This window comes from Diadema antillarum, unplaced genomic scaffold (genome assembly GCF_040938485.1).
Source record: "Diadema antillarum isolate AM-2024a unplaced genomic scaffold, OU_Dant_1.0 scf00000036, whole genome shotgun sequence".
Lineage (NCBI taxonomy): Eukaryota > Metazoa > Echinodermata > Echinoidea > Diadematoida > Diadematidae > Diadema > Diadema antillarum.
The window spans coordinates 859,032-883,680 of NW_027270925.1; the positions used below are offsets into that span (position 1 = coordinate 859,032).

Consider the following 24,649-nt stretch of genomic DNA (forward strand, 5'->3'; position numbering starts at 1 on the left):
GCACCACAATGAATGCAACAGTATGTGACACATGAAGCAGAGATCAACGGCTGATCTATAGCATCTCAACATTGCCCAAAGATACATGCACAGTGAAATTGCAGAAAATAAGTCAGCAAGCCACAGTCGATGACTCCTGCTAAACTTCCATTTTGGCAGTCCATTCAATCTGATTTCTTTGCAAGAAAAAAAAAAATATGTACATAATTCTGACGGTTACCTACTTCTTCAATGCCGGTCTCAAACTATATATCATCCATATACTTTCCATTTCACAACAGATGTTCTGTAACTTCCATTCCGATTACAACAAGAAAATAATCTATAGCAATAATTATTATAGTTGTTTTAGATATTACAAATGTCGCCAAGAAGCCTTACTCTAAAACCAGAAACATTCATGAATAGGAGCCGACAGCCTTTGTTTGTGGCATGAAACTTTTGTGAATTGCTGACCATGAAAATATTATTACTAGTACTTGTATAGTGTAGAGCATTGTAATGGCATTCAGTGCATTGTGTAGACAAAAACTCCTGCATGCATTTTACTTTCATATATCTTAGATTGCAAAATTCATTCAAAACCCATGCATGCAAAAATTTTTGGTTTTACAGCACATTGCATTACTTCAATTATCTATGACAAGGCATTGTCATTTTGCTGGCACAAATATTTCTATTGGTGCATGTTTCAATGATGATGTCACAATAGTGTTCCTTGATGGCATTGGCATCAATAAAATTTGATTCACTTGGACAAACTATTTTACTTCAAATACTTTATCGTCTTTGTTATGTTACTTTGGAATCAATTCTGATTCTTACTTTTGGCAACTTACAATTTTTTGAAAGACACAAAGTGTATTTTACAGTTCAAGTCAGTTTGCCATGTATTTTACAATATGGGCTGTTAAATATGTGTTTCAACTTTATAATTTTCTTTTACAGAATATGAAACCAGTGCATATACTTCCTTGATATTTCCATTTACTTTCCCTTGAAAGGGGTTTCATAATCAGTACTTCAACTTTCTGTGAATCAACCTTGCTCTAACATGGGAAAATATGAATGTTACCACATGACAATTAATTATTTGATATTGTGTAATTGTTTTTCTTTTCTTCTTCTCTTTTTTTCAAAATAGTTGCATGATTTCACTAAAAAGAAATAGGACATATGAAGTTGGTCTGGAGTAGTTAAAGAATGCGAACAATTCATCAATATGTGTTCTTTTAATGTACTCTTAATGTCAGCATAATCTATGTGAAAATAGGCTGCAAACCTCTATCAAAAGTACATGAGAGCACAAATTACAAAAACAGAGAAGAAATATGAACATAACTTCACTAAATGTCCCATTTTTCTTCTTACAATTACAGCATGAATTAGTATCAAGTGCATATATAATCATTTTAAATATCTTTCTATTTTCACATCATATAGTCTACATTTACCCTTGAAATAAAACAAAGGGGGGGGGGGAAGAGAGAGAGAGAGAGAGAGAAGGGTGAGAGAAATGAAATAGCTGAAAAATGAAGAAAAAAAACTCTCACTTTTCCTGAAAGTTCTGTTAACACTTCGTCTGTTAAAAAATAAATTCCAGTATCTAGTACTTGCATTTATGTACTTTGTGGAATTCAAACCTTACAAATTATATCTGGGTATACATGATTGCTAACATGCTCAATACTGTTTGTTTAAAACCTTTGTAACACAAATCGTTGTAAATTTTGAGTAAGTCATTGAGGGATATACAAGCAATACCATCTTGGTTCTTCTATGTAAGATGTTTATTAATTGATTAAATAATGTTCATTAATTGATTAAATAATGTTCATTTAATGGAATTATTGAGATCTTTGGTAGTGAATCTTTGGTCTGTTAAGTGCAAATTAACCTTCATGTCTTTGATTTTATGGAAGAGTTATAACTTTCCTGGACACAAACAGACCATCATGATCCTACTAAATGTTGTATGTAGAAGCTGTTGCTAAGAGAGCACTTGTTAATTGCACCTTCCTTATTCTGATACAAATCAAAACATACTAAACTTTCAGTCTGCCCTACATAATATCTTGCAGGAAAATATCCAGTTGCTTGCAATTTAATCTCATTTTCATAGACGTAACAAACAGTCAACACACTGCATTTGCTAGATTCTACATGGGAAGAGCACTATGTGTTGTGCAAAAATATTTCTGCACATTGACATTGTGGAAATGATCACATGACAGTGATCACATGACCTGCAATAGTCTATTCACTGTCATGTCAACAAGGAAAATAAAATTTCACTCCAGGAACACTAGCATCCCAGTGTTTTATCTATGTATGTGACATTGATGATACATTACACAAAGCAAAGAAAAACATCATGTTTGGGGATTTATTCAGCTAATGATTCTGCAAACTGCCACATACCAGAACATGTATCATGCGACACGCTTGGAAAGGCCACAGGCTGAATCAAGAAAAAACAGAAAGGAAAGAAAGCAAACATCTGCGGATTTGTTTGATGTTTTGGAGGTGTTCCTGTCTAACGCAAATGTGATATTTAAACCAGATGTCTACATTCTCAGAGCTTGAAGTCTTGCACTGTCTCCTTGATGAGGAAATGAAGACCAAAAAATTGTTCTATTCTTTAGAAGGGTGTGACATGTGTTATCTATACCTTGCTTCATTTACAGTTTGTATGTCTACACAGCTGAGCTTCTCTTGGGTTAATACTGCATCTACACTGTAGACACCATTTTGTTCAAGTCTTTGCAGACTCAGTCAAAGTCTGTGGGTACCTCCAGCCCTGGATGAACGGTAATCTGCACATTGTGGTTCAGGCTGAAGGCGGGGAAGAAGACTCCCTTCATGTCCTTGAATGCCACGGGACCCTGGGGCTTGTCGTTGACGTAGAAGCACAGGACACGCTTCTCCAGGTCGAGGAGCACGCCCACCACAGATCCGACCCCGATGCCGCCCTCACAGCGATCGGAGTGGGCGTTGTTGTGGATGAACCAGCTGCGGTTGCTGTCGATGTACATTGACCACGACTTCTCGTCCTTGCCCAGCATGGCGTCCTTGCATGTGTCCAGTCGGGCCACGCCGAATGCAGGGTCGGGGTGCTTGTCGTATCGGTCAATGGTCACCTCCCAGTAGTGGACACCCTTGGAGAAACCCACGTTGCCCAGGACGACGCGGTCATCTTGGTTGTTGCAGGAAAGGGTCATGTTCTCATTGTTGAAGATTATGTCGGGGTGAGCTGTCCTGGGATCCGGATGAAACCAAGCCACTGTGTGACAAAAATCGATATAAAAAAGAGATATCTTTAACAATACATCATATTTCTCAATATCAATATCACAGATTCCAACTCTCCTGCTTTTGGCGAGAGAGCTCCCCCTTTGAGGCCATTTTCTCAAAATCTCCAGCTCTCCCACTCGGGTTTGAACTTCTCCCGTTTTACCGGTATGTCTCCCGCTTAAAAGATGCATTTTCTCATTTGAAGATTTAGCAATCTCCTACCCAACATTACTTTTGTCAGATATGTTTTAAAAATAAGGCTAAGATAGCATCAGAGGGCATCTACAACCCTACATTCCAGAGCCCCACCCACAAGGGATGTTACACTCCGCACCTGTGATGTGTGCTACATACAAACAAAACTGTGCCCACATTCGCACAATCAAAATCTCCCAATCGCTTGAACGTTCAAGTGGGAGAATCTCCCACTTAAAGGGAAAGGGACTGTTTACGATTGGGAGCAGAGATTTTAAACATGTTCGAGTTATCACATTTGATGCACATATGTAGGTCAGTTGTATAAAAAAAAAAAGGGTTAATACCTGAAATGATTAATAGTATTTCCAAACAACAAGTTTTTCATGGCTTCATTTTTATACACTCTAACCTAGCTTTCACACCTACTGAGGATGCTTGATTTGAAACACCATTGTAGTGAAGCATCACTAGCATCATATTCTAAATTCTGCATTCTTGCTGTTTGAATGCAAACTGGAATCGCAGAAGGTGATTTGAATCGTCATTCCAATCATGTTTCAAATAATGGTCTAAAGGTGTTTTCAAATCCAGTTTCGCCAGAATTAAGCAACGAAACGACCTTGTGAATGTAACTGAACTCCAATCCTGTTTTTGTTTTTGTTTATTTGTTTTTTTGAGGGGGGAGGGGCGGCGGAGATTACGGTGACCTTCCAACCAATCCCACAGAAAAAAGGCTCAAGAGTGATTGATGGGAATTGGAAAGAGGCAAAACCTCCCCTCCTTGCCCTGAAATTCAAAACTGCAGAATCCATTGAAGCCTTCCTTGGTCATGTGAACGAACGGTGATTCAAATCGCAATTTCAATCGTGTTTGCAATTCAGCATTGGTACGCGTATGAGCACGGTAAGAGACATTAATAACATGTATGACCATGCAGCTTTTAAAAGAACAACAACTAAAAACACTGTTAAAGTGGCTTGTTTGATTCAGCATAACACTTGATTTCCTAGAAGTTATGAATGCGTCATTTGATAAATGTAAACATCTGCCAACACAGAAAGCAAACATTTTGGGCATTGGTACGTAATGTAACGTGACGTACTTACAAGCCACATGGCGTTGGCTTGTTTGTTTACTGCCAACACTTTCACCACAGCCTTTTATTTGTGGAGGAAACAGCTGTTTAAATATGCATGCCCAGCCTTGGACCCTGATGATAACTTCTACAACGTTAACATGCTGATGAGAAATTTGTAATTCTGTCCACGCTACTTTGCAATTCTCATCCATGTGAATCAAACAAATTGGTCATAATTGGCATGGGGCTATTTCAATCTCCTTTCCTCTATGAAACTGGAGCAACTTGGTTACCATGGTAATGACCCAGTAAAGACGGGAAGATGCCTTCAGGGGCACCATCTGGGTTTGGAAGGGGAAAAAAAAGGTGAAATCCTTGATAAATGAAGGTAGAACGTTAATGATTGACCAAGCAGAACTAAGGAGAGTCACGGTGAATACGACCTGATCCCTGCTTGCTTGCTCCCCCCGTTCTTATAACACCCATGGTATCCCCTGCCCCACTACACAAAGAACACAAATGCCTCAGATGAAAGAGCCGCATCCTTCTTAATCTAATCTTCTTGGCAGGAGAACAAAATGGGTTTTACCATAGTTACTCCACTCTCAGGCCTAAGCTCTGACTTATCTTGTGTACAACTATTACCCGCTCAAAATTTAACGGTAGACTCAGAAAAGTAAATATGAGACAGAAACACCTCTTGTTAGTTATAAGGCTCATAAGTCCTTCATTACACTGCATTACAATACCATACCATTTAAATTTCCTGAATCTTTGTAATTTTCCTATTGAAAAAAAAATATAAATAGCAATAACAGAGAGAAAATAAGAAATATAAAATGTAATGAGGATATGATAAACTCTTAAACAAACAAACAAACAAACAAATAAGGTTTTAATCTTTAGAAAGTACAGAACAGATACAGGATTAATTTTAATGTACTGCCATAAGAAAGAAAAATATGTGAACTTTAAGATAAAAATATGCTGTTTTTTGTTTCATTTTGTTTCAGAGACTGCAGACTTCTTGTCTATCTTTAAATTCTACCACAAATTTCATGCATATATCTATCTTTATGATTTCATATCTACAGGCATAGCTTGAAATTGTTGGTCCAAGTGAGGCCCAAGTGAAAATATTTTTTGCATGCAGCGTTCGTTTCTTGCACTTCACCTAAGAACACAGAGATAGTCTACTAGTTATGACACTATCACTGTAAATAAAGATGAACAGGAGAAATTATCTCATCAACTGTCAACGCATGATCAGTTTTATCATTAGTCAAAATATGGGAAATATGAAGTGAGCCCTCTTTGGGCATTGATTGAATACAATCTGAAGGATATGCACAGCCTAGCAACTGATGAATGAGATGGGTTAATTGCCGACAAGTCTCTTCATGACAAAGCCATTATGGTTACCTGCATGAATTTCATATTAATGCCCATCCATGAGGTGGATCCACTTCTTTTGGTAAATATTTAACTAATGGTCTGCCAAAATCTTCCAAACTGCTTGCTGAGTTATCACTTCAGACATTTTGACAATGCTGACATTGGTCAGACGACAGTTCTTGTGAGGTTTTGCTGCCACATATTCACATACAACAGACATGTATGCAACTGGATTCATTGAATAAACTCTGTTAATTTCTTTGTATGCCTTTTCTGTAATTTCTGTCATTTCAATATTCCTTTTCTTTTCCCCTACAAACACTACTGGTGGCTAACAAATGATGTCACAATACTGATGCCATAACTACGGCAGATCTGTTTTGAAAAGCTCTCCCAAACTTTATCGAATTTGGCTCAAAAATGAAATGGAGCACTTAAAACAGCACACAGCAGAGAACACACAGGAATCTGATACCAACAGCAATTTACTGATGAGTTTTTCTTTTAAAGATTGATAGAGTTGTAGCCTTAAGACATAGAGGACTGTGTCTTTCTAAGATGTAGCTCCAGCAAATCTTGTTGTCCTTTATTAATATCACCCTAAATCCATCACAGCTGCCCGTCCCCGACTGCAACAATAGACAGAGATTACAGCGACAAGCTCAGAAAAGAGGTATTGATCTGGATATATATACCTCAGGCAAGGTTTATAGAAATCCAGTTACTACATTTAAACAAATCTCTCTTTAGGATTTCTCATAAAAGTCAGGCGGCAGAATATCAAAGAAAAAGTAGAGCAAAGTTTCTTTTACATAATAATGGTTCCTTCGAAGACAGCATTATAGAATGCATTACAGGTAGTATTGTTTTATCAACATTTCTTCTGCACTAGAATTTCTGTCAAAGAGATAAGATATGGTGTAATAAAAAAGAGAGAAAAACTTGGATCTTCCTCAAGAAGATATCTACATATTGATTTTTGTGTAAGAAACATTTAAAGCACATTTTTCTGTAACAAAGATTTGGGCATTAACAAGAATGGTTGATATCTCTGAACCTTCAACTCGCACCTAACAGTTAATAGTTACAGAATCATAATCTCTAGGGCAGAAAAGAAACCATAAATTGCATCCCAAAGTACACACCCCCTTAAAGATATGCCACAGCTCATATAAGCAAAAACAATTAGATAGTTCAGACCATGTTAAATTCATGAATTCCCTTCTACATGATAATGTAACAGTACCGCAACTATCAATGTGATCAATTTTGATTTGGAAACTTAGATCATCGCTGAATATTGTGCAACAATGAGGAAATCAAGGCAGCATTAAAATTGGCAATTCTTCCTCCTCAACCCTTTCACTTCTAGTATCTCTTTCTACTCATCCACGGTAGCCAACATTCACTTATCAAACTCAGGGAGATCCCTGAACATGCATCTCAGTGGGCAGAAATAATTCCCAAATTGGGGAGAAATCTTCTTTATACATATTTCCTTGTCAGGGACAAGCAGAGATGCTGAAATTTTCAAGAAGCCTCCTGCCAAAGAATCAGGGGGACTTTGCAGCTCTGTAGTCCTACTCACGCTGATTGAGAACCTTAATGTGTTAGTCTGCGCTAGAAGACTAACATACAGATAGCAAAGAGGGGGGGGGGGGGGTGAGGGGTAATCCTTCAAGGGTCATAACAGGCATTAGGAGGGGAGAGAAAAATTGAAAGGGCCATTCTTAATAACCGCTGAGAAGCGAGGGGGCTAAATTGGGAGGGTAAACAAGGCGCTGCAGGCAGTATTCTACAGTCACATAAGAAATACCTCTTCTGGCCGGCTCTAGGTAATGAGATTTCACAGCCCTTTTTGGAGCAGAGATGTCTACACTAAGAGGGCATAAAAGACGGATGTCTCGGTGGCATGAAAGACAGGGAATTACTGATTTGGCAAGCACTGCTCCCTCGCTTGACGGTTTCTGTACGTTGTCCCACAAAACACCTCAAATATCATTAAATCACTGACAAGCTCTAAGTGAATTGTAGGACTTCGTATGAATAGACTATCTCTTTTCAAATCAAAGTCGACCGATGTTTTGATTAATTCAGTGTTGCCATGCACAAAAGGCTGGCTTCAGTTTGCAGAGGTAGTGTATTCCTCAAAAGAACTTTAAAGGGAAAAATCATGCATTAACTGACAAAAAAATTGGAGCAAAGGTGCAAGGAGATGGTATGGCAACTTTGTATCACATTAATCTAGACATCAAGATGTCAAGTCAGACCACACAACTGCAATGTTAAACCCTTCACTGGCTAATTATTTGTGCTGGGACCATGTTTGTAAACTCTGATAGATGACAGTATTAATCTGCCCATATTTTAATATGTTGAAGAAAAAAAAAAACATTATCAAATCAATCATTTGATGTGTATCTGCTTGAACAAATGGTTAAAATAACTGGTGTACAATATCTGAATATGGTGAAAAATGAAAATACTTTCACACACCATGACTGTGAGCATTGAACTTGACCCCCCCCATCCCAGCCCCCCTTCCCCCCCCCCCCCAAAAAAAAAAAAGACAAGAAACCGGGTGTCTAAAATATAAAATGTACTTTAAAAGGAAAACAGTCAATAAAATATAAAATGGACAGTTGAATTATTTTTTCAAACATGGGAAGAATTGTTTGCTGATTATACATGCGATGTTATTCTGATGCTTGAGGAAAAGTATTATTTATACCGTTAAAAAGGAATGATAAATGGGGATATTATTATGTCTTGAGTCAAATACTCCACTTCTATGAATGACATCCAGCTCTCATGAATTAAAGTAAACCCTTCACATAAGAACAAGGGTAAATACAAAACAAACTGTACAAATATTTAGTGAGGTAACATCATAGGTAATTGAGTATCTCACCAGCACATGGTGAAATACAGAAAGATAATGAAACAATGCCTTGTATGTGGAGAGACATCAGATAAGGGGAAAAAAAGAAAAACACAGATTTTAAAGGACAAGTTCACCTTCATAAACATAAGGATTGAGAGAATGTAGCAATATTAGTAGATCACATCATTGAAAGTTTGAGGAAAATCAGACAATCCGTTCAAAAGTTATGAATTTTTGAAGTTTTTGTGCAGTACCCGCTGGATGAAAAGACTACTGCAGTGTATGAATAACTTAGATGTCACATGCGTACAACAATATAAGGAAAATATAAAGAGAATTTCACAAAATTCCATCTTTTGAAAAAAGTACACATTCCCCTGACTCGTTACCGATAAATGTTATGGGTAATATTATTCCCCCTGCCTTTAGAAAGAGGCAAGTCAATTGCTCTTTTATTATGTGAAAAAAGTGAAAATATGTTGAATTTTCTTTTATATTTTCTTTATACTGTTGTACGCATATGACTCACAAGCTGTAGTAGTCTCCTCATCCAGCGGTTCCAACACAAAAATTTAAAAAATTCATAACTTTTGCATCGATTGTCCAATTTTCCTCAAACTTTCACTGATGTGTTCTGCTAATATTGTTGCATTTTCTCAATCCTTATGTTTATGAAGGTGAACTTGTCCTTTAAGGAAGGAAGATGAATAGATAGGCAGATAGATAGGTAGACAGATGAACAAATGCATCTAGATAGATTGGTTGGTGGATGGATAGATAGATGGATGAATGAAAAGGTAAACAGATTGATAGATAGATAGATATATCGAGAGAGACAGACAGAAAGATAGAAAGATATATGAATATTAAGGTACAGATGACCAGATACATAGACAGGAAGATATACTTCAATGAATAGACATAGGTAAAGGAATAGATAGATGGACACAGATAGATAGATAGACAGATAGATAGATAGATAGATAGATATAAAGATATATAGATAGATGGATAGATAGATAGGTAGATAGATAGATATAAAGATATATAGATAGATGGATAGAAAGATAGATAGATAAATAGATAGATAGATAGACATAAATAGAAAGCTAAATAGATGGATAGATATATATACATAGATAGATAGGTAGATGGATAGATAGATAGATAGATGGAGAGATAGTGAGATAGAGGCATACGGAGGGAAACATAGTTTGCATAAGATAGAGAGATAGCATTGCACTGAATATTCCACACTGACTGCACTCTGATGTAGGTATGATGGACTAAATATATCAGTCTATGGATGATTGTATGTTACACATGTTTTATGATGGATTAATCAACCCAAGATCCTGATGTTTGTATAGTTTTAGACTTCATTTCTGAGTGACCACGCCTTACCCATACAGTCTGCTGAATCGTACCAACTGACTCCTGAGGGGTGAAAACAAACACATTCTAAGAAACACACAACACCATAATAGACAGCACAGAATGGTATATTTTTCTGCTTCTCGATTGTATACTGTATATGCCATATATTTCGCGAGTCTAAATTTTCGCAAATCGAGACTTTGTGAGTATTTAAATTCGCAATTGTGGAGTCCTGTACTGACTGGAGAAATGTGTACACATATGTCATATTCATTTCGGGATCAGAGTCAATATTTTTGCGTGTTTTTAATTTCGCGAATAACAGCTGACTCTCGAGATTCGAGAAAATAAAAACCTCGTGAAATATTTGGCATATACAGTAGTTGACTTTGCTCTCCTTGTTAAGCTGCAGAGTAGCTTGAAACATTTTTACTGATCACACTGCCCCACACAGCATGGGGTATGTTGTGTGCTAAGATCACAGCAACTGGATGACCTGGATGGTGTTCTGTGCATACAGGTACCACTTCCAGACCTGTACTTTACTATGTATTGGCTAGGGCAATCATTGTGTGAGTGTGTGTGTATGTTTGTTTGTTTGTTTTATTTTCATTGCTACAAGTCAACATATTCAATACAGTAGGATAAATGTTTTACATAAAAAGTTTACGGGGAAAAGTACACAGAGTGTTTCCAATCACGATCGTCACTTCTGGTCTTCCATTTGGGAACTCTGCATAAAATGCTGGATCAGTCCAAGTGTGCTTCTTACCCTCTGCAGTTTGTAGACAGATGGTCTCGCTGTAGTCGCCCTCCCCGGCGTGGTTGTAGGCCTTGACGCGGGCGTGGTAGGTGCTGTCAAAGTGAAGACCGTCTACTGTACACATGGTCTCCCTCCCACAGTACACCTCCTGTAAGATGAATGTCATTCACCGAATGGACTTGGTTCATATCTTAGGTGGTAGCTATTAAATGCACATGGTGGTTGCTTTTTAGACAAATCATACCCCTTCACAACAACAACAACAACAACAACAAATCAAATTCAAATTTCATTGTTGCAAACACTTTTTATCTTTGCAAAATTTTTGAACATGTTTGAAGTTTTTGTGTGTGTGACAAGAAAGACTGTGTGCGACAATGAAAACTATTTTGAATTTGACTGCAACTGTTTACAAACTTGACTGCAACTGTTTACAGCTTGCTTACAGTTTGAATTTGATTGCAACTGTTCAAGAAATAGATTGCAACTGTTTACAAACCCTGATGAAACCAAAAATTTGCTATATGTTGGCAAACATTCACTGCTCAGTGAGATACCCCCACTAAGGACCCCTCCCCAGACACCATACTCACCCTAAACTCGCCATTATTGCCATCATCCAGCTCCAGTACATAGCCCTCCACCCAGCTGGAGAGATGAGCTTGCCAGGCTATCGTCACGCTGTTATTCTCTGCACTGCAGTCCGATGGGATGATGGATGGTGCCTCGGGAGCTGCAACGAATGAAATGTGAACATTTCTGTCAAATTTGTATTACAGGGGATCTGACTCTTTACTGCTGATATTCATATATAAGTTTTAATAAAATGTCAGTTGATATCTAACACAATGATACTATGATCAATTTCTACCATATTATGTTGATGTGAAAAGTGGTATTATTGTGGACAAAACGGGAAAATAAGTACATTTCAATAAAGTCCATTTCAAAATCTTTTATTTTTATTTTTCTGTTTTTAATGTATGTGACATTTCAGAACAATTGCTGTGAAATCTCTCAGTGCCTTTTACGAACATTCTTGCAGCCAAGTTGAAATTCTATTGTCACAATCTGTTGTAACACATATCCTGGAACATTGCAAAATCTTACTAAGACCATGATAGTGAAATGCATTTATTGCGCTCTAATGTCAATACATGTTGGTGAAATACTTTTTGAAGACGATGTAGGATTTGGGATCATCAAAATTTCCTACAAAGTAAATGCAGAAATATGCTAATCCAACTGATAATTTTTTTTTTAATATTCATGACATTATATGACTGTAAAAGTTAATCAAGTCAGATACAAAATATCAATTAGAGCAGTCTTATCAGATGTATATTGAACAGGCAGCATTTCAAATTGGGTTTAAATGACAAAGTCCTATCTAAAGTGTTTCATCAAGACGAAGGTGTCAGTGTATGATAATCCTGGGACAACAAATTAATGTTTGCAGGTAAGCTATCAAATGTAATCGCCATTATTTTGTGAACTGTTAGGGTGGTTCTGCAAATTTTCAAGGAGCTGAAATCAGAAAATCTTTATAAGAAATATCTATATCCCACATCGTGTTATTCATGGATATGTATGAGAGGGGGTAATAACACTCAGCAGCAACAACAACAACAACAGAGTAAGGTTTACATTAAATTTGAAAGACATAAAGCCACATACTTTGACACTTAGTCCACATATCACAAGCATGGAAATGATAAGAGAAAGTGGGATGAACATAATGTACACTTCCACAAACACACATACAAATACAGCACGACATGATGTTGCCAATATTTGCTAACTTCCTGAGCATGTGTCATTGTATCTTCTTTTTTTATATACACTGTGTACATTGCAAGCGGTTAGAACCAAGACAAGATTATCAGAGGACAGACAGAAAACACTGCATCAGTAGTAAACTCACTGGAATACATTTCCACATCAATGAGAAAAGATTTTCCAGAATAGTATGAGCAAACATACTTTCAATTGGGTAGTTTGTTGTTGCTGCTGCTATTCTTCTCATATTCTTCCTTTTGCTCTTCCTTCTTTTCCCCTCTTCTTCTTTCATTTTACTTTTCCCCTTCCTCTTTTCCTTTTCCTTCCTTTTCTTTTCTTTCCTTCTTGTTTGTTTCTGAAAGCATATTTGGTATCTTCCTTTTATTCGCCTGAATAGAATCACAAGCCAGCCAGCCAGCCATTGGAGCACAGATGTTGACAGGGATACGATTATTTGTGACACGACCCCAGGATGGAATGAGGGGCTGGCAGCTTAGGCTGCATGTATACAACACTGTTTCAAGAGGATGCCATTGATTTAGGCCTATAGAAATCTGATGATGTCACAAATGCATGACCCCAGGATAGGGAAATGAATAAGTCCTTCAGTATTGATCCCACCTCATGAACATTAACCAGCCATCCAGGTGCTCACAGTAACCTCCAAAACACCTTCATCAGAGGCCTAAAGCATTTATAAAACTGGGCTTGAAGAGGAAGCCCCCTGCCCCTCCTCAAAAAAACAAAACAAAACAAAACAACAGAGGACTAACAATCCTACCTACCAACTGGAAATTGATGAAATTTTAACAAAAGCAAACAAGAGACCCGCGGGTCTAGCGCTCACCTGAGTATCGCAAGTTCACCTTTCACGCAGTCACTAATCTAAATTATTCACAGCTCTACCAAAATTTGACCAGGCATTCTGAAGTAGAAGATGAAAATGTACAATAAGGGCCCAAATTTTTAAAGATTCCTTAATTTGGGGAATTGGGGGCCCCCTGGGACCCTCTGGGTGGGGCATGGTGCCCATTTTGATAAATTGAGATCCTGACCCCCTAAGGATGCTACCTGCCAAGTTTGACGTAAATCTATCATGAGGTTTTCAGGAAGAAGATGACAATGTACGATTCAGGCCCCCATTTGGACCTTCCTAACCAACCCCCCCCCCCCCCCCCCCCCCACCCCTGCCCCCAAGAGGGGCACCCCTGGATCTCCTATGAACAAACTCGAAACTACAGTCATTAATGTACTCACTCATAGTATTATCTTAGCTGTATAACTTCTGATTCTAGAGAAAATTTTTAACGATTCCTTCATTTGGGGGGTTTGGGCCCCCCTGGGGGCCCCCTGGTTGGGACATGGTGCCCATTTTAACAAATTGAGATCCTAACCCCTTAGGGATGCTACCTGCCAAGTTTGGTGAAAATGGGTCATGGGGTTCTAAAAAAGAAGATAAAAATGTACAATTTAGGCCCCATTAGGACCCCTCCTCACCTCCCTCCCCTGGGTCCCAAGGGGGGCACCCCTGATTCTGCCATGAACAAACTTGAAACTGCAGTCATCAATGTACTAACTCATAGTATTAACTTAGCTCCATCACTTCTGGTTCTAGAGAAGAAGATTTTTAAAGATTCCTTAATTTGGGGGGATTTGGGCCCCCTGAGGGTCCCCTGGGGGCCCCCTGGGTGGGGCATGGTGCCCATTTTAACAAATTGAGTTCCTAACCCCCTAGGGATGCTACCTGCCAAGTTTGGTGAAAATGGGTCATGGGGTTCTCAAGAAGAAGATGAAAATGTACAATTTAGGCCCCATTAGAACCCATCCCCAACCCCTCCCCTGGGTCCCAAGGGGGGCATCCCTGATTCTGCCATGAACAAACTTGAAACTACAGTCATCAATGAACTAACTCATAGTATTAACTCAGCTCTATCACTTCTGGTTCTAGAGAAGAAGATTTTTAAAGATTCCTTAATTTTGGGGGGTTTGGGCCCCCCTGGGGGCCCCCTGGGTGGGTCATGGTGCCCATTTTAACAAATTGAGTTCCTAACCCCCTAGGGATGCTACCTGCCAAGTTTGATGAAAATCGGTCTTGGGGTTTTCAAGAAGAAGATGAAAATGTAAAAAGTTTACGCACGACGCACGACGGACGACGGACGACGGACGACGGACGACGGACGACGGACGACGGACGACGCACGACGGACGACGGACAAAGGGCGATCGCAATAGCTCACTTGAGCCTTTGGCTCAGGTGAGCTAAAAAGAGGGAAAAAACAGGAGAAAAAAAACCCACCAAGAAATCTAATGAAATTAAAGCCTTTATCAAATACAATGTACCTAGGGGATCAAAATTTGATTTTCATTGCAATTCTCCACACAAATAACGCAAATAATGCTTTTTTCGTTTGTACAAGTCTTTGCTGATTCTAACAGTATATGACACATCGGAAAAGAGCTAGGCTTGTCAACTATTTTTCTCTTTCATGTGTGAAAATAAGCATGTTGAATGTCACATCGTGAGTAAGAGTAAAACATTGTTGTGCGGCTCTCGTCGGAAAAGCAGGGCAATGTATGACTGGAGAAACGAAGTGAAACTGTAGAAATGCTCGGCAGTGCTGGTCGGAGGCAAAGACATGTGATAGCGGATCGATCAGGGACCGGCTCCAGACGACGTGGGATTTATAATCTCTTAAGTTTTGTGGTGTGCTATCATGCATGAAAAGTGAGACGAGGAGGGTTACCGCAGGACATCTCAATGCGAACGATCCTTGGGATGGCAAAACACGCATCCCCGCGGCGGCAGCAACACACACTGTTGCAAAGGCAAAAGCGCTACAGTAAAGACGACACCGAAAAATCTATCGACTTGCGACGGATCGATGTGTCTCATCGTTGTCTTTCACCAATCTTGGAGGCATCTAGTCACCGATACAAGTTGCTCACGCAAAAATTTGACAGCAAGGAAAAGGAGACCTTATCACATTACTCGCAGTGTATCTTTTTTGTTGTTTGCATTAAAAAATGCATGGGCTGGGGGGGGGGGGTAGGGAGAAAAGGGTGAGGGGCGGGGTAAGAAGTTAAAGGCAAGATGAGAGATTGTTACAAGTACCCATCCCTTTCGAAAGACTGCGAGATTGCATGGGGGAGAGCAGGGATTGTTGGAGTCTGAATAAATGCTCGAGGTTTTGGCTCGATCAATATTTTGAATTGGGGAGCGTGCCGAGGAATGGTAATGAAACGGGCCACGTACGCAACATGTTGCGAGAAGCCTAAGGGCTTGGCAGTCACCACTGCATGTCCTCCTTTCGCCTCAGAAGCACTATACCCAGTGACAGGCTCGTATTGAATACCAAACGAGATACCCTAGTAAAGGGTGCTCATCACGTGCATAACGTGAGAGCAATAGGGCGAGGTGTCTAACCATCTTGCCTTTTGTAACTGCCACAGCTTATTTTGAAAAATCGAAACTGCCCAGAAATAATTAAGCCGGTAATGTAAAGATATCAAGCTGCAACTAATGACCTATCACACTATGCTTTCTTTGTGTAATAGTACATTAAAATGCATGTATTTCGTTAATTTAGCATCACACAACCACACACCATTTAACAATACAATTACAATAAACAAATTTAACGATGACATGCAATTAAAACAGACAGCTTGATATCAAAAAATACAAAGAGAACTAAACAAAACCAACACCAAATGCATAACGCCACAGTATATATCGAACACGATGAGATATAAACATGATCCACATACAACACATTTTACTATTACACTCTATTAAATGTTCTAAGCAACCTGCAGCCCTAGCTCAAGTAAAACAAGAGTCTGATTTTGTTCCTATAGCATGCAAAAGCCTGCTATACGTCATTCCTTCCATACACAAGGATGATTTGAATGTCTGACTGGTCTTTGAGTTTCTGTGGTTTTCACCCATTAAAGGCTGGTCCCAATTATACTGGGGAAGGTGTCTGTGGAAATGTGTGTTACAGCTAAACCAGCTCATCCTCACTAGATTAAGAAGTTGTGTTGTACTCATTTTGCCCCACACAAGGCACCTGATGAACATTAGCAAGTTTCCTTCTCCCCTACTCATCCTTATTACAGCATCCATAAAGACTTTTGACATGATTGCCTTCATGTCAAAACAAAGGCACTTTAGTAAGGCTGCCAGCCTGGAGTGAATGTTTGGAGTAAGACACAGTGAGGGAGTGAAGTGATGGGGTGGGGGGGGGGGGGGGGGAGGGAGGGAGGATGCATGTAAGGGGGTGTTTATCCTTCCACTGCAGGTTGACAATTTTCCATTTTGAATGGTGCAATCTGGTGCATACTTCGGTCATGATGTCAACACATAAATCTTGATACTTTGGGCTTGGGCATATTGAATGTTTGATATATCAGGAATTTTGGGGACATCACTTCTGCTTTCAATTTGAGGTTCAGCATAAAAATTCATTTATCAGATTGAGACAGAGTTGGGTGAAGTGTGTGAGTCTCATGCTGATTGCGTGAAAGTTGGCAGCCCTGCCTTACTGATTTCGATGACTTAGTCAGTTTCTAGCTTTCTCTTCCAAGACAAAGCACCTATGTGAGTTCTGACAGGGTGTCTCCTAGCCTTCTCATCCTTTACAAGGGACCTGTCTGAGCTTTTACAAGTAAAAGTCGGTTTAACTCAAAATCTCTGCAAGCCCCACACAGGCTGCAGGTCACTGGTTTCAAACAGAGCAGTACAGAGGACGGACTGACACACACATGCACACACACACACACACATGTGAAAACACAGAAATCAGATATATAGAACACACAGGTGAAGGGCAGGTGAGGCAACAGAGGCACACTCTCTGAGGGGGGCTGACATGAAACCCAATCCGAAAAGGAGGACAGCCTGGAGGAACTGACATTAATGTGGCTGCACTCTTCCCCTTTAGAAAGGGGCGTGGCACTCGGTAGGGGGGCCCCTTCTGCACCCCTCTGATAACAATGTGACAAACATGTGTCCTGTTCCTGTTTGCTTCGCTCTTCACTCTGATGGCCTTGTCACAATGGCATGTCAATCAAATGCTAGTGTTCAATTCACACAGGTCAGGAGTCCCTCTATTAAATGGCCTCAATTTTGTCTTGATCATGTCTGCTCCGTGAAGGATCTTGTTTAAAATTTCTCATTAAACTAATTCCTCACTTGTACTTCTAATTCTTTGTCCACTGTAAAGTAAAATTCATATCATGTGTATCATTCGGTATGTTCTTTCCCTCCCTACCCTCTCCCTCTCTTATTCATTCATTATACATTTTTTTTTCTTTAAACTATTGGCAGGCATTTTTTCTTGGGGGGGGGGGGAGGGCAAAGAGAGGGAAAGACTGGGCATTCTGATGTAGAACAAAGCAAAATGGCTTTGAATGATGATAAAAGATGTAGCACAAATAGCATGGGTTAGGGTGCAGGAAAATCCAGCAAGTATGCATCTGCGAAAAGGGAAGTCTGACCTTTGAACTGGCAATATAAAGCCATGCAACATATTTGGTCTAAATCTGTTTCATATTCTGAACATTCAAGCGATATATATGCGGAGGTGTGCATTCGTCATCGCTGAGTATGGATTCAGGGCAAACAGCATGACTGATACAATTTGATTTCGTTCCACTTATTTCGCCAATCACAGCTACACAATGGGAGAAATACAGTCATATGAATGATATGACACACAATATGAAGCTGGATGGCCATTCTCTCTTACCCTTGTTCATGTCCACTCCTTTTTTAGGGTGATAAGGTGGAATGTAATGAACACAGACATATTGTTTTGGCTGGATAGAAATTGACCTCGCAATACATGCACCCTCGTGGTGCAACTAATATGAAATAAATCAATACAAAGTGTTTGCATTGATACCAGATGTATTTAAATGTAAAGAATATATTACAAGTATGAGAAAAAAATAGAAGACTTAATTTGCACAAAATATTTGAATATTTCTGCCTCATCAATCCTCAGATCATGTACCTGAAGTTAAATGAAGAAAACTTATGGAATTACCTCTCCATATATTTCATCCTCTCCATATATTTCATCCTTTCCATATATTTCACTATCTACTTATTATCTACTTTCCTGAAAATTACACTACATGTATTTCATCAGGCAACTTGGGACATTGTAGCATCTGATAAGAATATTGAAATAGATATGACCCAAACAACCTTTCCCTGTACTTGTGTGATAAACTTCACAGCAACTTGTCAATTTGATGAAAACTTCACGTCAAGCACTTAAATGCATTTATCTTCGGTCCATTAAACAGCGGTCCTAAAACTGGCATTCCACAACCTCTGGTAGAGGTTGGTTGCCATGGTAATGCCTGACACTGATTCACCTCTATAAATTAATCACCATCCCATCTTCTTGAAGACTAAATATTTACAACATAGAGGCCCTGCCCAGGGAAACTGTACAGAGTTGAAAGTAACAACCATGGAGCATGGTCAGCATTTGAAGTTTATACCTATGTTGATACACACAAAATTCTTCAGTGGTTACTCTTGCAGGAATGCTATCACTTTAGGGGGAAAAGGGAGGGGGTATGAAAAGGAGTAGTCATAACAGCATGTCCGTACATACTGGTGTAAGAGGGACATTAATTCTAGGGTTTCGTAAGATTTAGAACATGCACGTGTTAAAACTCTTGAAATGAATATGATTTGACATAATGATCTAAACTGCAGACACTGCAAGTGTCTAATCCACAGCTGAGATAACCTACTGGGTGATTGAAGCGTCTGCATCATATTGATTTTAGTCACGCCGGATGCATTGCCTTAGGCCAAGATGCGAAAAATCTGTCATTATTTAATCAATAGCAACCTGTTCGTGTAAAATGTCAATGGTTGTTTAAGGGTTAATAAGTAACACCCGAACCAAGGTTTTGTCAATCCCTGTATTGTCTGGGATGCTGCATAAATTTCCCGGTGGCCTGCAATAATTCATTGTCCAGAAAAATATGATATTGTCTCTACTTAAGAGGATATCATTATTCTGGCAAACACTTTACTCTCTAAAAAAATCGAGTGAAAATATTCACTCTTAAAGGAGTGAATACAAAGAAGAGTGAATTCAGAGTGAAATTAGAGTGAATTTTGAGTGAAAATGTTCATTTTCACTCGTTTTAGAGTGACCTCAGGGATCACTCCAAAATCTTCGAGTGATCAATGAGGTCACTCCAAAATTAGTGAAAATGAACATTTTCACTCAAAATTCACTCCAATTTCACTCAAAATTCACTCTTTTTTGTATTCACTCCTTTAAGAGTGAATATTTTCACTAGATTTTTTTTAGAGAGTACCACTCTCCACCCTCCTATGTAGTATGTGCATTTAACACTGAGGGTATATAGGGTCATTCTCATTTCAAAAAGAGAACTTGTTCTACAATCTTAAAATCATTTCTGTCAAGTGATAAGACATCTTAGGAAGAAAAAAAAGCCACAAACTTAGAATTTGAGATTGTTGCAAAACTGGGCATACCACATGTAAGTGCATGATAAACATTATTCATTGCAGACCCAGACATACATGTAGAGTGCATAAACATACCCATGTGAGGAAATTTCATATGAAAACATTCTCTTACAGAACGATGCCTAAATTTGTGCTTGATCCTAATTTGATGACAATGCAAATGTATTGTGATGAGGTAAGTTCATAAATTGGGGAATACAGGATACATTATGGCATGCTCTATGTGACTCTAAATGAATATTTGGTGACAAATATAAGTGTGCTTAAAGGAGGGGTTACAACTTTGAAAGTGAAAAATCATGTTGACTATACAAATCTATAAAGGGGCATTGGTATAAATTTTGGTGACTCTATACATGTATATAATGCTGAATCAGCTTATACATTGTGGTAAGATGGGACAGGGAAATAAGAGTCAAATTCTCACGTTTCATCTCTTTAAAGTTGAGCCTCTCTATGGCCTGGACAGCGGGGGCGCTGTCCAGTGTCAGATCAAACTCCGGGGCCACACGAGCTTGGAGAAGCAGCTCCTTGTCCCATGATTCCTCTGACATCTGGGCTCGCTGGACCAATGCTTCTGATACCTAGGAAGGAAATAACAAGTACAGTGACCTTTGAACTTGACCTTTACATTTTCACAACTTTCATTTCACGTCCACATTTGTCCATCAGTTTCTACTCTTCCTACAAAATCACTCTACCACTGAATGAAAAATAGGGATGATTTGGCTCAAAACTAGGAAAGAAAGAGCAGTTCCCATAGGAGGGTGTAGTAAAATTATCTAGAAAAATAAGAAACTCCTGTTGAAACAAGAGCTGGGAATTGTCAAAATTCAGATTCTTTCCTCAAAATTCAGTATAATTGGGAGGTTTGGATCTAATGAGTTTGAGTGTTATATTATGCATCAGAGCCTGATTATACCAGCAAACAAAACATCAGCCTTGCGTGTAGACTAACCATCCACAGCCTCCAGTCTTACAGGGAAACGGTGATGCAGGTCAATGGTAGGGAGGAGACGGAGAAGAAGAAGAGAGAATTGGTAGTGATGAGGAGGAGAGAGATGGAGGAGGACTGGAGGAAATATGAGTGATGCCTTTTGTCTTCAGCCGATGAGTCATCCGGACCTTAATACCAGTCTCCGTGACAACGCTCATAATTGTGGCTTAGATGCCTTACGCCAGCCCCGGTTACCGTGGCCTCCGTATCTCTCGTGCCATCAAACGAAAACATGGCTTATCCTTCCACTGCATTTGAACTTGGGAGATGAAGATATCATACACTTATGACTTCTACGGGGAAAGTGAAAAATGTCAGACTGTGCTTGACTTAATTTCATCTCCCCTGCATTTCTTTCTAAGATAGTACGCCCCTGTTTTTGTGATATAGCATAATTACATCTCTATAACAGGCCTGTACCAGAGATTGTACATGACACATACAAATGTAGTATTCAGTTCACACTGCAGACAGTAACTAATATTTGACATGGTGGTTTCTTGCAGTCAAAGTTACATTAATTACTCTCTAAACATTTACAGGATATTTAAAGAGATGATTTCAATTTTTTATTGATTAACAAAACTGTCTGATTTCAATTTAATGGACATTATCACTTTAAGGGGAAATTATTGCTTGATTCTTGTTTCATTTTCTTTAAAGCCACTGAAAACCTAGAAGATTGAGGGTCAGGACATTTTCATGCATAGCCAGCAAATTCTGAGAAATAAAATGTATTTACTAGCATCTTAGTATGAATGGTTGAAATGAAGTTGACATGCCCACTATATATATACAGCAACTATTGGTCATTTCACTTTGCTGTTAATCCATTACATGATCACAAATTTCATCTACCATCCTTTCAAAGTGCCAGGGACTTGTCTACAACCCTCACTCTACAGGCCAGATGGATGTGACATCTACGTATTCTTCTCACCTCCCATCATTAATACTGATCACAGCAATGATGACCTTTCAGAAGAAAATCACCTACATTCCAAACTCCTGGTTCATTTTTTTTTCTCAAACAGATTTCTGCAACAATCTATTCATATCAATCAATATCTCCTCCACAGAGGTCGTTTTCTTGCAATAATGATTCGAATGCAAAAGAGGTTTTTTTTTCTCTCTCATTGAAGAGAGTTAATTTTGCAGATGAAAGCATGTCATCTGGAATATATAAACTAATCTACATAAGATGTAAGAGATAAAAACCAGCCAAAAAATTGCACCATGATTTGTGCCAAAAACAAGCCAAGCTGTGACCGAAAGTGCAAGTACAACGTAAATCTGACTAAAAGAGCAAGTACAATGTATATCTCATGCTGCCATTAAAAAAAAAAAAATGTTTTACTGTTTAATTAATCCATATGGATTGGAGACTGCATACTCATGTTGATGAAAAGTATCTTCTCAGTAACACTAGAACTATCCATTTAATAACAGCTCAGACACACATACACATCTTCATACACGCATTTACGGACACAGAAGAGTACCACTTTCTCACACTAACATACAGATTATGATAAGTGGGCTGTCTACTGTCCTTGTGGTATCAACAGTTCCCTCATGCACCGCCCATGAAAAGGTTACTACACTGAAAAACCTTCCAGATCTATGAAAGCATCATATAACCAAATCACTCCATTACTCTATAAGATCTCTTCAACAAGGGTCACATCATTCACTGACAGCCTGGTGACAGTAGTGCCACTCATACATTTTTTTTTGTCCAGTCAAGTGTTTCTTTATAGCAAACTCATTATCTGTACATTAACTTCATTTTTCACTGACATATTCTTTCAGAGTTCAGAGAGAGAGAGAGAGGGGGGGGGGGGGGGGGGGGGAGAGCAACAAAAATATCAGTTTTATTTAGGTTATAATGGGTGAGTGCCTATAGGCCTGCATGTACATTTCTAGATAAATGAGCACAAAATATTTTTTTGACAGTAAATTTATTGGAATCAAATTTAATATTACCATCCCACACCCAAGCCCTTTGTACCTCAGAAGAAGGCACATGCACCTTACCCATAACATTGCTATTTTATGATGCCTTCTCGTCTTGATCTAAATAGTAATGATAAATAGACAATAGAAATTTACACTATGTGATTTTTTTTTTCAAGTTCAACTGCCAAGAAAGATCTACTTTATGCAATATGAGCAAAAGCATCACACAAACACACACACACACACACACACACAAGCAAATAAGTCGAAGGAAGCAGGTGAAATGAACAACTCAGCTACTTTTTGTAATCTGGGCAAAAGCAGCAATTAATCGGACTGCATTTCCAACTGACCTCATACCATGTCTAGACAACATGAATCATACAAAAGCCTAATACATTATAGCAGTGCCACATGAAATCAAGCCAGCTGCAACAGCTCTTTCTTTTTCCCAGCAAATGAGAAGCAAGAATTGATTTTTGTCTGCATGCTAGGACACTGATATGATATTACACATTCTTCATTTCTCATACGTCAATAACTGTCCTTATAGATTTTCTTATTCCCCAAAATATCTGTCAGTATACATTTACACCCCACTGTATCATCTACTCTTCCAGAATATGAGGCACTCTTTCAGAATATGAGGCCCTTTTTCAGATAGAGTAACACTCCAATCACTCAAAGCAAAATAAAATTCCCAAATAAAGTATCTTGGATCTTAGACATCCTCAATAGTTGGAAGTTCATGGACAGGCAGTCTCGCCAATGGTTTCATCATCAGATAGGTCACATAAAAATTACCCCCCCCCCCCCCCATCACCTCTCTTAGGAACAACAAACACACTTACATCAACACTTATAAGAAAGAACCAGCAAGTATAGACAATAAAGGCAAAAGTGCATTTATATTTAATATCCTTGTTGCATACCCATGCAGCCTGTCTGAAGATTCCCATGGAGACCAGCATCCAGAACAAGCTGCTTCAGAATCCAACATCTTGAAGATCCCTTCTCATAAAATTGTAATACAGCAGGGCTGCACACTAACCCATTTTTTTCTACTGGTCCGACCTGTCTGTCGAACCAGGAGGTGTCTGTCGAACCAGTAGGTACTCAGTTTTTTCCATGTTTTACTGGTCCATTCCTGAAAAAGTTACTGGTCCAACAGTGATTTTGACTGGTCAGGGACCGTTGGGCCAGTGCCAGTGTACAGCCCTGAATACGGTACGGTAGCTTCATCTAAACACTGATGAGTACTACGACTCATATACCTTTTTTTACACTGTTTTGATCTTCCTATAAGCATTGTTTGGTATGAAATAAAATCAGGATAACAATTCATAAAGGAATGGCAGGAGCAGTGTCTGACTGCTTGTACCTGACATGGTATAAAA

General features: G+C 38.9%; 1 protein-coding gene across 1 annotated transcript in view; it reads right to left on the reverse strand.

Annotated features, from left to right (window-relative positions):
- Positions 1-2,676: 2,676 nt before the first annotated feature.
- LOC139745011 (E3 ubiquitin-protein ligase TRIM9-like) overlaps positions 2,677-24,649 on the reverse strand; it is a 74,591-nt gene continuing 52,618 nt past the window's right edge. The window contains exons 5-9 of the mRNA XM_071655423.1: positions 20,724-20,880; positions 18,519-18,536; positions 11,583-11,722; positions 10,999-11,137; positions 2,677-3,283 (exon numbers count right to left, since the gene is read on the reverse strand). Of these exons, the coding sequence (XP_071511524.1) occupies positions 2,772-3,283; positions 10,999-11,137; positions 11,583-11,722; positions 18,519-18,536; positions 20,724-20,880 (966 nt within the window). The 3' untranslated portion in view covers positions 2,677-2,771. The remainder of the gene's footprint in view (positions 3,284-10,998; positions 11,138-11,582; positions 11,723-18,518; positions 18,537-20,723; positions 20,881-24,649) is intronic.